The sequence below is a fragment of the Pungitius pungitius genome, chromosome 19 (genome assembly GCF_949316345.1).
Source record: "Pungitius pungitius chromosome 19, fPunPun2.1, whole genome shotgun sequence".
Lineage (NCBI taxonomy): Eukaryota > Metazoa > Chordata > Actinopteri > Perciformes > Gasterosteidae > Pungitius > Pungitius pungitius.
The window spans coordinates 4747303-4761378 of NC_084918.1; the positions used below are offsets into that span (position 1 = coordinate 4747303).

Here is a 14076-nt window from a genome sequence, read left to right on the forward strand (position 1 = left end):
GGGCCTCTTTAACCTCGAGCCCTTGCATTCCTCTCGGTGCAATTAAGGCCGTTCCTCAATACAGTAGTTGCAGCCTGAGAGACATTCTTTGACTCGCTTTATCACTTGGGTTGTCACTAGTGCTCAGCAGCACTACACCGACATGAAAAAAAAAGGGGGGTTTGAATTTAGTGGTGTAACGGACAGAAATGCCGCGTAGTGCGTGGCCTGAGATCCATTTCATTCGTTTGCTACTGAACAGCCTCCACCCAAGGCTCTCCACCCTTAAATGTCAAGCCCCTCCCAGTAGTTACCAGTTTGGTCGGTTCTTTATGTTCCTTTTAGAGCTTGAAGGATGCCCTTCGGCGACCGGCTCCCTCGCATCGTGGTTTTAGCAGAGTGAAGAACTTTTTTTTTTTAGTTAACGCTCATGCTTGTGTGTTCACGCTTTGTGTGTTTGTGTTGCTGACCTGTTCACATATTTTGTACTTTAACCAAGAAATCCAAAGCGTTATGACCCCCAGAACCAAATGGGGAGAAAGTATGAAAGGGGCAAGGGGAGGGGAGGGGGGGGGGGGGGGTTTGCACTTGTTTTCTCTTCATGAACCGTTTCTGTCTTTGCATGCAGTCTGACATCTGGAGTCCACATTGGGGCCAAAGGTATGAGCCTAACTTCAAAAGGCAAAGCAGACACAGAGGCACACCGGGATGAGTTCGCCACTGACAGGACCTGCCCCAAGCATCTGGCTCAGACCTTGTTCTGATCTCCTGTGCTTCACGTCCAGTTGGCGCTCCTCAGTGGAGACACAGGGGTGGAGCGTGATTGTGGAGAAGGAAAAAAAAAAAAAAAAACGCATTGGCAGCAACGTGGCTCAAAGTCACACTTGCTTTTCTGGATGTTAAACACATTTTCAACAGACAAAACTGAGAAAGCCGTTTTATTTTTCTCTAGGCCATAGACGACATAGGTGACTTGTATATAGAAAAAAGTACACAGTGGGAACCTATATATTTTAGGCAATACTAGGAATCAGTAATAAATTTGATCATTTGACAGAAGTCAGTCCTCCTCTCCCACGGCCTTTTAGGCAAACAGGTTGATGTCATTTGCTGTTGCGCACTATGCAGATGGTGTTAACACGAAAGCTCAAAGAAACCGGTCCGGTCAGTTGGGAGCAGAGTAAACTCACGTGGTGGAAATATAACACTGAGCAGGAGTGCATTCGGTTGTTTATTGACAGTTGAGTTAGAGTTTCGTGACTCATCCAGAGCTCAGAAGTGTGTGTGAGCAATGTTTGTCATTGCGTCGGTCAGAGGTCAAAGACCGGTCACGTTACTACCGTCGACGAGAGGAGAAAAAACAGTGGCTAATTATAGAAAACATGACTTAAAATAGCCTTTTTTTTAAAGTTTCAAGTATAAAGTAAACTTTGGAAAGGCGGAAACCTTGGATGCATTTCTTACCAGGCTAAATAAAAAAACTTCAGTGACTTCTCACTCTCCTGAGGGGGAGGGGTATAATAAATCCTAGTTTGACTGGAGGGGAGCGCGTGGTCTTCGGTGACTTGTCAATGAGGCATGAATAGCAAAGCCATTATCGGGGCTCGTTTTATGGGACTAAAAAAAAAAGGAGCCTTGACATTTGACAAAACGCCGTGTGATTTAAAACCCGCTGAGGCTCGGTGTACGTCGTTATCCAATCGAGGTGCAAAAAAAAGCTGGTACGAGGTACCAGAATGAAGCCACTTTGATCGCATTAGATCGAATGTGCGTTTCTGCGTGTGCAACATGATGTAGAAGGATGCTGGGGCTCTGGTTTCTCAGGAGAGAAGAAAGCCTTCTTTGTGTTGGTGACCACAAGCCCAGAGCCACACACACACAGATTCTCCGATGTGCTCCCGGAGAGGCTGGAATTAGACCTGGAAGGTGAGTTCTCTTGAGGAGACGGACCGGGGTTCACGTGAGGACGTGTCATATAAACGTGCCACCGCGTATATATGTGGATGGGTGCTCCTTGTGTTCTGGGTTATGAGGTCACATTTGTGTTGCTCGCAATGAAGGGATTCTATCAACAGGCCTTGACGGATCATACTAGAGCGGGCTCGTTGGTAAATAGTTTTCATGTATTTATTTGGTGAGAGAGACAGCGAGTGAGAAGACTTGATGCTTTGCACTCTCGTAGGTGTGTGCAAATCACTGCACGCAAGACCCGTAAATGATCCGTCTTGGTTCTGAGTCCGGGCCTGTCTCTTTATGTCAGGCCTTGACTTGAGCGTGTGGCCTCAAAACTCCAAAATAAAACCGTTTCGATGCAAAAGGGAATTCAGTCAACAGTGTCCTCTCTTCACCCTTCCGCCATTGGAAGCGAGACGTGGATTCAGCGATTCAAGCTGAAACGCATTGGACACCTCGTGTGGCTTTTGGAAAGCCGCCTCAGGGACACCGTTTCCTTCCCATCGGCTGCTGGAAAATGCCTGAAAGAGAAGGAAAAAAAAGCATTTGAACTTTGTGATTCGCGCCGACTTCCCTCCAGCCTCACAGCCGCACAACGTGCGACGTGGGAACAATGCCTCTCCCTTGCTGCCCGCCGCGTGTGGATTGTGTCGTGCTTGTGTTCGGGATGTGTGGTGGTGCGTGCATTAGATTGGGTGAACGGGGCGGGGGGGCGGGGGGGGGGGGGGGGCATCCGCTGTGAGTTACAGCAGAAAGGGAAGGGAGACGGACGGGGGCCGTTGTGCAGAGCAAGCGCTTCCAGGGCTAAAATAACAGTGGAGGAAACTATCCTGTTTCCCAGTAACTGCTGCAAAGGATATTTCCGCTGGTCTGATATGGTAAATGCTGCATTTCTGCTTTTAGGATCATTTTTTAGAACGCGACCTCTTCAGGGACGAAATGTTTTCCACTTTCTTTTCTTTTTAAATTAATCTCGTGGCCAGTCAGGTTTTTCCCGCTCCACAAACCGCCACCGGCTGATGTATCACGACGGTCACGCAGAGTTGACTTTCGTTAACTTCCGTCATCCGGAGGAGCGGGCGATGTCCGCCGGAGTGACCACGTCTGCGTCCGGGTGAGCGGGGAGGATAATCAACTGGAGGCTGTGGCTCAGTCGTCTCGCCTCCTCTCCGCAGTGGGTCAACGCAGCCTTGTGTTTGTGGATATTTGCTTGATTTCTCTCGCCAATGTGATTGTTTTTATTATGGAGATAGTGGCAGTTCTGGTTGTTGTTGTTCTTCCCGGATATGGCCTTTTGGTTTGTAAAACTTTGAAGCGTGTGGGTCTTGAACACACGAAAACCTCTGGCTTCACCTCTACTGTCAGCTTTGACTGTGCACACTATGAAAGCATCTCCTTTTTAGCACGCTAATTAACGAGCGGACCCGTGTTTTGAAAAGGTCATCTGGGGATTTGGATGAAGGGATTAAAGAAGGAATGCATCAGCGGAGGGAGGGAGAGCGGGATGTGGCAGCAATGAATGGAAATGGATGACTAGGGGATTTCGGTGTAATGTCATTAAGGCTAGAGGAGACAAAAGGATGATGGTCCGTCCACAGACAGCATATGGACAGAGCGCTGACATGGTGGACCCACGGGGGGCTTTGTGAATTCAAGTCGAGCAGCACTGCAGGGGGAGTTTTACACTCCCTTGAGTTTAAACTAAATTCTAAAGGCACCTCACTCTTGACTCGGCGCGCTTACCACGTTGAGCCAGGAGGAACAGCTGAGAGAATGAGATCATTTAAGTAAGGGTTTAAATGTCTGCTGCATGTGTTTGCCACACAGATCCGGGCCCCGGTAATTACAGTTAGCTCTATTTCCGCTTCCCAGAGCAAGGGCCAAATTAGCATCTTAAGTGAAAAGCTGTGCTCACAACACTTGTTCCAGTTTGTGTTTAAGGCCACACAAGCTTCCGCCGCCAGTCGCCTGTTTGCATTCCTTCACGTCTCGAAAGACCACGGGATGAGTCAACGGAGCGCGTTCCTCCGGTAACCAGGCCGTGGTCACTCTGTGAACACAAGGGGTGACGCGTGTGTGCATCTTAAATGTGATATTTTCCTTCTGAAACTTGTGAAAATCAGGGGGATTTTTTTTATTTTTTATATGAAAGCCACACTCTGCTATGAGGTTACGTATCACCCCAATTTTGTTGATTTTGTTGAAGGCAGGCACCAATCAGGTGGCTTTGTGTAGACTTGCAGGTGCGTTGCACGATGCTCCTGCAGCTTTCTACATGACCGACACAGCCGGCTGCTGCTGGGAGCTGCCATTAGTCCTAACAATCAGGATTTCCTCTAATCAGCCCGTCACGGCTCCCTGTGTTAAACTTTCTGTTCAGGACCAGAAGACCGGGGGAGGGGGGGCCGGGGGGGGGGGGGGGGGGGCACCTGATATGACTTCATCTGTTCTGCTCGGTGAAATAGTGCGATATTATTCCTTGGGTTTGCAAATGGCTCTTTTAAAATTCAACACGGGGTGCAGATGAAGAGCACACAAAGTGTACGTGCAGGCTCAGGTGCAGAAAGTTAAATGTTGGTGGAGCACAAAGTAAATGTCTAAAGAATTCATTACATTTATTTGAGGATTATTTTTGGGATGCCGACATACAAACACAGACCTGAGCTTGTTTGTCAGACCACTGTAGCGTAAATGTTTTTGAGGATGTCCTGTTGTTCAGGTCAGATTTTCTGGAACAATGGCCTGATTCACTCATGCATGCGCTCAGTCCCTCTTTGTATGCCTCTGTTTCTCACACACACACACACACACACACACACATAACACTTTTTCTTTTTTTGCACAAGTATTTGTTTTTTTTGCTTAATCGCGGCGTGTTCACATTACACACTTGACATCCATTTCATTTGACATAAAGCTGCAGTGAGAAATGCTGGTAAATGAGGCCTCACGTTTCCTCTAGTCCTGCTCTAACATGCTCAAATCATGATGACCGCCAGAAAGCGGTGACATCCCACTGACGTCGACTTAAAGCACTTCACCGACCACCCGCCATCCTTCTGGTGGCCATTTTCTGATTCATCTGACACTTGTGGAATCTATTTAATACACGCCTTCCCTCTCAAGGGGGCTGTTTTCATGACTGCGTAACCTGTCGTATTCCTGCGCGTAGTCTGTCGGCGTCCCGGTTTCACGTTCATCATAGCTGTCGGCGTGCAGAATCACAGGCCGCCTGTGGTCTGGACTGAAGCTTGGGAATCAACGGGGGAATGCATCATAAGTGCGAGCGCGTCGAGGCAGGTTTTAGGGCGCTAATCGGCAGTTAGGCCGCATTCCTCACCTACGGACGCTACGGCGGGGACGGCGCTCGCGAGGGACAGAAAGTGGACATATCGGAAGCAGCCGGTGTCTGAAAGGCCGCCCCATCGTGCATGCGTGAGGAAAGCGAGGAGTTCATCTGGACTGAGCGGTTGACCTTTGGAGGGGACACCCTCATTTGTCAGGTGTGGACTGGTGTGCAGTGGTTTAACTTAATTACCTCTTTCCACAGGGAGGCAGAAGGTCTCATTTGCAATTTCCTGCACTTTAATATGCTACTGCTTCCGTTTTAACTATCTTTCTCCCTTTCTGCAATTGTTCTGCAGGTGTCACAGTGTTTAAGCGTATGATACGAGATTCGCGTACTGACACAAAACGTTAACAAAAGTTACTTTAACCACAATATGAAGGGTGGGTACAATTCAAGTGGTGCATGACACTTCCCAAAAATATTCAATGGATTGATACCACTCTCCAAACCGTTCATTAAAAATAAGCTCATGCAGCGTGGACCCACCACCAATGAATGCGCCCATGAAACATTCAGTGCTCATCTTAAATTTCCCAACACATGTCTGGTTTCATGTGACTCGGCAACTGCATTGTCACCCCTCAGTTTTTAAGAGGTCGAGATGTATTGTGTTAACAGTTTACGGGCACATTCATGTCTTTGTTATCTGCGGGTGCTGCAAGCCAAAGCGTATTTTAATGGAATTACAGGACAGTTGTTGAGTGACGACTCAGCAGTTTTACCTGCTCTGTCAGGTCGCTGCGTAACAGGAAAATGCCCGCACACTATTACTCAACAAATATCACGTGTGGATGAGAATAATCTATTATATTCATGATGAAAATGACTGTATTAAGTGGAGTGGTTTTGATGGGTTTCTGTCCGACACTCGTTGAGCTTGTGATCTGTAAGATCGTATGAAGACTAAATCTACAACAAAGGTTCTGTTTTCAACCTCTTTCTTCTTTTCTTTGGTCTGCTGTTGACATTGGTTTGTTTCCATGGTTCCTCTGTTGTGTTTGACGGCCATTTATTCTTCCATCTCGCCCTCCCGGTGGCACGTCCTAACCATTTGCTTTTTACTTCATTCTTCTCTCCTGCTGTTCTCCCATCAGTCTTTACAGGGCATGCTCTCCTCCCTTCACTCAGAGCTTGACATTCAGAGGTACTTGATGAAAATCCAGTTGCCTCACAGAGTCAGTCAGCCTTTTATCTTATCTGCATCGTGCCAATATGTGTGTTGTGTGTTGTGTGTGTGTGTGTGTGGCATGTATGCATCCTCACTACAGAACGGCTGGGTGTGCACCGTGTTCCCAACCCTTGGGCTTCCGTGCCTCGTGGCGTCCGATTTCGCTCTGCCTGCCAAAGCACGCTATTAAAGCTTCCACAGATGTCACACCTGCGCCTAATATAAAAAGCTCAATTCATAATTCGTCAACATGCGCGTTGGTACTGTGAGAGAGAGAGAAGCGCATGCAGGTGTGCATGCAGGTGCGCTCGAGATGCCCTGCTGGACTGGCCTGCTGTCTCCTGCTGCGTCAGCTGGCCGGCGTTACACCTCTGCCATCTTCATAAAGAGCCCAGTGTTCACTGACCCCCCCCCCTCCCCCCCCCCACTCGGTTCTAGTCCCACCCTGTCCCTGTGGTACAGATCGCCTTACGGGCCTCTCCAGTCTGGTCACACATTGTCTTATTGTATCGGTTGCTCTTGATGGCATGTCATGGGGATCGGATTACCCAGAAGCTAACTGATCTTCAGGTCTTTGATGACACAAATCTGGATCTTTTAATCAGTGGTAAAGAAAAGAAGCGGCCTTACCCACACTGTGGGTTTCTGTTTGATCTCTTTCAGTTTGTCATCATACAGGTTGGGAACTGTTTTAGAACTTGTTCAGCTTCAGACCCCGGCCTGGCTCGTGTTTGTGCAAATGAAACCTAAGCGCCGTGACTCATGTATGAGCGTTGTCATGCTTGATGTGCTTGTGTGACAGCAATGAAAAGAGGCCAATTAGTGAGCATGTATCAGTGAAATACAGTGTTTACGTGTCCCTTCCTTTCCACACTTGTGTGTTTTAGTAGTTCGAAAAGGGCGTTTTATTACAGCTCGCCAGCGAATCATAACATTTGACATTGTTAAAGCAATAGTTACAGTATTAATCTCTAATGCATCATATCTTAAAAAGTATGTTTATTACTCATTAGAAAAACGACAATGCTTTTTTTTCTGTTCCTTCACAAAGGGGAACCTGATACATGTATCATTTTGTGTTCCCGAGTGTCCCTGGTCTAACCCTCACCGTGTCATGTTTCCACGTCCCTCCTCCACCTCCAGAGCAGAAGCCCGAAGCACGGCCCACACTCCAGCACCGGCGACCAGGTCGACCACCTGTCCCTGGCCTCCCTGGACTCGTTGGACGCCATGTCCGAGGCCGACTCGCCATCAGCCTTCACCCGCGGCAGCCGGATCCGTGCTAGCCTGCCCGTGGTGCGATCCACCAACCAGACCAAGGACCGCTCGCTAGGTACGCCGTCTGTGAGGCTTTTGGTTTGACCGGTCAGTCACTTGAGAAAACTGGATTAGGCTTTTCCAATTGTCTAATTATTATTAACCATTCCCTCTGTAGTGGAATCCATCCTCAAAACGCCACCATGTCGTTGACATGATGATGAGATGTGCCGTCTGTGTTGTGCAGAATTAGGTTGCTGCATTTAGGGGGAGAAAGGTGGGGAAAGAATTTGAGTTTGAGTTCCCAAACAAAGTTCAGTGTAGAGTGTAGTTTTTTTTTTTTCTTCCAGGAGAATAGTCTTCAAAGGTAGCTCACATAACTCGGCTCTGCATCTGCTGCCGGATAACAGAAAGGTGTCTGAAAGGCACGTCTATCGAACCAAAGGGAAAGTGAATGAAACCATAGGGTGCCACTTTTCTTTAGAAGCGGGGATGCAAAACTCGTACAAAAAGCCCTTTTAACAGACCCATGTCACATGCCCCAACTCCCGCTTTTTCCCTCTAAAACCCACCAGGACAGGGCATTGTGACAGTGGGGGGGGGGGGGGGGGGCGCTATGGTGTGGTAAAAGGGGGAGGAGTGGAAAAAGGGGGCACCACTTAGATACAGTGTCCCTCCCACAGCCTCTCATGCACACACACACACACACACACACACACACACACACACACAGGCAGGCAGGCACACCCTTGCCTGGGTCCCTACGGAGACTTGGGGCTTAGTATCCTCATCCTGTACGGTAGTAGTTATAGCGTGGGCTTTTCCAGAGCATCATCATAAGACCTAACAGAAAACAGGAGATCCTGAAACCCCCCTGATGTGAGTATCACATTCAAACCCAGAGTTTTTATTCATTCAGTGGTTCTAATATTGCTTTTTTTTTCTGCTTTTGTTGTCGCAGCTTTTTGATGATATTGGGGAGCACAATGTGCTGTTTCCAGGATCTTAGCTTTTAGTTTTATGTTGTGTCCCACTGGATGAATACGGAACATTCTTAAAGTTGAGGTCTCCATTTGGTCTGGAAAACCCAGCGGCCATTTGCTTCCAATCCTGAGTGAAACCAGGCGCTCGGCAACGTAACACGACTCTGCGCTAGGACCGAGCTACTCAACATTTCTGCTGCTATTGAAACAGTGGATTAAAAAAAGTTAAATCTTCACAACGCAAGTTTAATCAATGGCGCATTGTTATCAAACTCATTCGCTTTAATTTCCAACATCTGGATGAAAGCTGGCTGACTGTTAAAATAACAGCTCTCAGGGGAAAGACGCTATTTTGCAAATTGACACTTTGTTAAGTTCTTACTACCCAGAAACACAGACAGACCAGAAAGAGAAATAATAGACTCAGCCATTTTTATTCCCTGGATTTGCCCTCTCTCTGTCTCGTGGAGCATGTTGGGTCTTGTATAATATTTCCCCAACATCTGGTAGCTTTTACTGGCTCTGTCCTTTTATGGGGTTTCACATCAAGTACAACCATTCCTCTTTTACTTAAAACCAGCTATTTGTAGCGCACAAATGTGAAAGTGACTTTGAACTGACAGATTTGTGTGAATCTCAAAGTCTTTTGCTCGTGCAACGTGACATTCTTTCTCATGAAATAAGACCAAAAGAAATGCTATTGTTGCAAGATGGAATCAATGCAGATCTGAGCTGCTTAGAGCAACAAATCCGAATGGCTATAGAAACAGAACTCTGTCGTCTTCTGTTCCCTGGTGTTGTTTATACAAGTGCAATATGGGTGTGTCCCTAAATCCATTTTGGCAAAGCACAGTACAGGTGCCTCACCCAGAGTTCAGAGGTTCAGGCTTTCGTTTTTTTTTTTCTCGATGCGCAACTCGTACTGTTCCACCCTGAGCTTAGCTGCAAGGGCTTGATGGTATCAATACCAACACCAACGGAAAAATCCGGTGAGAGATTTGGGCGCATTTTAAGGCCAGGTTTTAAGGGCCAAGCATCAGATTAGACGTCATCAGATAGAGACAGCTGGGTTTTCACGGGTCATGAAAGGCACAGTAAAAACTTAGTAAAATCTTCTATTATCATTATATTATCGGTAAAAAACACAGATTTTGACAAACGTTTGTGGCCTATATTCTTAGCAATCAATCTCTGATTTCAGTTACTTATAAGCAGGCATGTCAAGTCAATACCTATAAGCAGGCATGGTATGTAAACTGCGTAATAAGCATCCACAGGCTACAAGCTGTCAGGAGACGGCTGTGGCTGCTCCCAAGACCAAAACCTTACTCACTGCTTACGATATTTAACGATTTGTTGTTGTTCGGGATGCCACATTCGAGGGAGCGGCTTTGCACACAGGCCTCTGCACCCTTTCCGGGCTAACGATCACCTCTCCACCGCCTGCAGGTGTGCTGTACCTGCTCTACGGGGACGAGACCAAGCAGATCCGCATGCCGAATGAGATCACCAGCATGGACACGGTCAGGGCTCTGTTCGTCAGTGCCTTCCCGCAGCAGCTCACCATGAAGATGCTGGAGTCGCCCAGCGTCGCCGTCTACGTCAAAGACGACATGAGGAACATTTACTACGAGCTCGCAGACGTCAGGTAAAAGGCGCCTGATTGTGTCCAGTGAACGCGGATGCCGAAGAGTATTGGAGACCGCTGTGTGTTTTTGTCAGTTTTAATGTTAAAGTTAAAGAGGACACCCGAGAATTTTAATAGTCTTCCTCTCAAGTCCTTTCCACCCAAATCCACCCCCCCCCCCCCCCCCCCTCCTCCCCGCATGAGAGCATCCTGTCTGAACTTCCCCAAGCACAGGAAATGTTCCTGGCCAGGAAAGTTTCTTGCCTCCACTTTCCAACACGTTCAAACCAAAGAAATGTATTTGGACATGAAGCCCTTTGGCAATATGTCACCGATGTTCTGCACCCAAACAAACTGAAGAGCTCTCTTGAGAAACTTAGATGATATTCCTGCCTGTTGTCCTGTCTCCACTGGTAAAACGATTGACTCGTGTTCTAACTTTTACAGTCTGTAGTGTTTCATTCCCAGGCTTTGTTTCCTGGTTAACGTTCACCAGCGTTCCTTAGCAAGTTTAGGTTTTCTTTATATATTACTCCTGGAGAGACCAGCCACTTTGTCCCTTTCTTTTCCGGACGTCCTACCCGAGTGTGTGTGTGTGTGTGTGTGCATATGTGTGTGTGTGTGTGTGTGCATTGTGACTCATTCTTTATCAGGGCTATAATAAAGTGTCTTGTGATTCTTAAGGGTTGGTTCAAGCGTCCAGGGTACAACACCTCTAGCGAGGGTGAGGCCCGGGCAGCAGAAAGAGCGCAGCCGAGCCGCCTTTTAACTCCGGCGTCGATAGAGGTCTTTATAGACTTTTAGAGACTTAGAGAGAAATGTCATACGACAGAGGACTGTCGGACCCTCCCGCGGGGCACGCGCCCTTGGCGGGGTTGAGGCAGAGACTGCGATCCAGGCTGCGGGAGGACCGCCCGCTGTCCGACGGTGATTACTGGGCCGCCTATTTACCGCGGGGCACCTCTTCCCCCTACAGGAACATAGCGGATCACTCCTGCCTGAAGGTCTACCACAAGGACCCGGCGCAGGCGTTCAGCCACGGCCCGAGGCCCGCCAACGGCGATGCCAGGGTGAGTACTGTGAATGACACACGGCTTGCGAACGCGATCCTCGTCCAGCGGGGCAGCAGCTGCAGGGCTGCAGGGGCGACGACCGCACCTGTTGCAGGCAGAAGAGTGAGCCCCGGCCTCCTCCAACGCTTCTCATTGTCCCGTCCTGTTTGCAGTAAAGGGGAAGGAATGTCCCCCTGCCTCTTGTTAATCTCTTTAGAGGAGGGGGGGGGCTAGCATTGTTCTCGCGGGGGCCCTGCGATTGGGCCTGGCCTGCACGCTCTGGTGCAGCTTGCTTAAGGAGCAATTTAACTCAAGTCTCTCAACTACCTTTCTTTGTTTATTCTCCCCCCCCCCAAATCAGCTCGAATCTCTTTGTCTTGTTCTGATTCCAGCATGTTTTTTTCTTTTTTTTTAACCACGCTGATGTAACAAAACTAAATCCCCAAAGAGCCCTTTCCCAAATGTTCCTCCTCAAATCCCCCTCTCTAATCCACCTGACCCTTCATACCAAGCCGCTGCTCCTCTCTCTACTGCGGGTTTTACAGCCGGCATCGGAGGGCTATTGTGATACCGCAAAAACTAGATTAACCGTGGTTATGATTTGATTTTTTTATTTTTTTACATAGAATATGTGTCCCGTAAGTTTGAAGGGAAAAAATGATGATGGTTTAAAAGGTCCAGGATCAGAATGCAAGGTGCCTTCGAGGTGGCTGCAGAGTTGTTGTTTTTTTTTTCTCTACTGCTGCAGGCGAGTTGCTTCTCTGTAAAGGGGTCCTTCGAGGAGAAGTGAGTGAAAGACATTTAAGTAAAGGATTGGAAAAAAACCCAAAGTGAAATGCAAATGAAATAGTTTAAAGAAGGAAATATCGCATGCAGGACACAGTAGAAGAACGGAACGTTAACCGCGTGGAGCAGCTTTCCACATTACTTTGTCATCTCTTTTCTTTTTCATCCTTTGTGCAGAAGTGCGTGTTTAATATCCATGACACTTTCTGAATCTGCAGGATTGAATCGTAACGCGATCGTGAACTGAAGCGCTTTAGGCGAAATAAAAAAGGCAGCTATACGAGGTCTCCAGTGGGAACATGGGAAAACCTCGGAGGGAGAAGATGTGCTGTGATGAATAGTTCCGTCATTGTTTAACCAAGCGGCAATTGACACAAATCCAGAACTTGGACGTTGCTGTGGGTGTGGAGGCCAAGTGGATGGAAATGGCACAAGACGGGGGCGTGTTGACATAAATTATTTAGATGACATTTGTTGCATTAATCCAAGAATATGCATCGCTCTCCTCCGGCTGCACTTCCCCCCAAAAGCATGTCAGCAACTTGAAGCTTGCACCGAAGATTTTTGTGTTTGTTGTGTTTGCCTTTAAAATAAAAGGATTTTTTTTTTTTTTCAAAGCAAAAAGGGCCAATTCTACAGCTACAATAGCTGAAGAATAAGCTGCACACTCACTCAAACACTTTAATGTTGGCGAGTGAGCACGCTTTTTGCACGCAGGAATGCCGCCTTCGGATCGGATTTCAAGCGGCATCTGCAGTTACCTCTGTTATTGGTTTGAAGCTTTCTGGAAAAATAAAGCGGCCCCTGCTTCTAAATTCAACCTTTCTTATCCGTCAGTAAGTGATTTAAGGCAGACAGATGTATGCCCACACAGAAACCCATCGTTACACGGGGGGGGGGCAGCAGACTGAGGAGGTATTTTCTTTTGTGAGGTTTCATCGAGTGAAATAGCGGCCAATTGACATTGATCTGAACTCATTTAGGGATTGTGCCAAGATAAGCATTTGATTTACAGTCATAGAATGGTCAATGCCGGTAGAAGGGATATCATGCACACGTCGCAGGTTCAGCTATTAAATACCAACCTGCTGTTGGTATTTATTCAAGTTTTCACTCAATATCATCTTAATTCACAGGAAGCTCTCGCCTTCTTTTCAACACTGTTTAGACGTGGACGCACCTCCAGCAGGAGATCGAGGGCCCTTAGTGCGCTTCCAGACGCGCCGCCCTCATTATTGGAGGTCGAACTGAAACCAAATGTTACTCGACACGACTTTTGCGTTTTGTTTTTCAAGCGTTCACGCCTCTGTTTGGTCTCAAAGCAAAAAATGTATCGCCGACAAACACCGACTGCGTTTATGAAGTGTATTTTAAGGAGGGTGAGTCTTCCAAAGGTGTAACATCTGTTTGGGATTAACAAGTTATGCATTTTGGGCTAAAATAGTTCCGCGGCTTTGCTGGAACTGGCAACGGAGTCAGAGATGTTATTTAAGGCTCCTAAATTCCTGCACAAGAGGGCAACTTTTTTTTTTTTTGTGGCACCTTGGGTAGTTAAAGTAATTAGGTTTTGATCATTTTCTGCTTCTTATATTTCTCATAATGTTATTTTTTTTCGCTTGGTCCGACTTGTTGCTGCCTGCAGATTTGGCTGTGAGCTTTTACTGCCAGCAAGTTTCTTTCTTTTTTTTTCCCCTTTGTTATCACAGCCAAGCCTCAACCCTTTGCTATTCTACACCTTCAGCAGCGCTTGTTTTCCAGTTTGAACAGATACTTTTTTTCACATAAACACACGCAACACACCCACCATATCGTTCCCTTTGCTGTAATAACCAGTATTAGCGCTGACAAAAATACAAAATAAGGAACTTTGTATTTCGTTTTCACTTGTCCTCTTATGTAATTGTAACCCATGAGTCATAACT

At 47.3% G+C, this 14076-nt stretch overlaps 1 protein-coding gene across 13 annotated transcripts in view; it reads left to right on the forward strand.

The window, feature by feature from the left end:
• The window catches only part of si:ch211-285f17.1 (sickle tail protein homolog), an 80161-nt gene that overhangs the window by 49575 nt on the left and 16510 nt on the right, over positions 1-14076 (forward strand). For 10 of the 13 annotated variants that reach the window (XM_037455415.2, XM_037455416.2, XM_062559378.1 and 7 more), the window contains exons 3-6: positions 6376-6456; positions 7593-7782; positions 10139-10337; positions 11293-11386. In XM_037455415.2, the coding sequence (XP_037311312.2) occupies positions 6376-6456; positions 7593-7782; positions 10139-10337; positions 11293-11386 (564 nt within the window). Of the gene's footprint in view, positions 1-2694; positions 2811-6375; positions 6457-7592; positions 7783-10138; positions 10338-11292; positions 11387-14076 lie in introns of those variants that run through there. The other 3 variants (XM_037455413.2, XM_037455417.2, XM_062559381.1) reach the window with 2 other exon arrangements.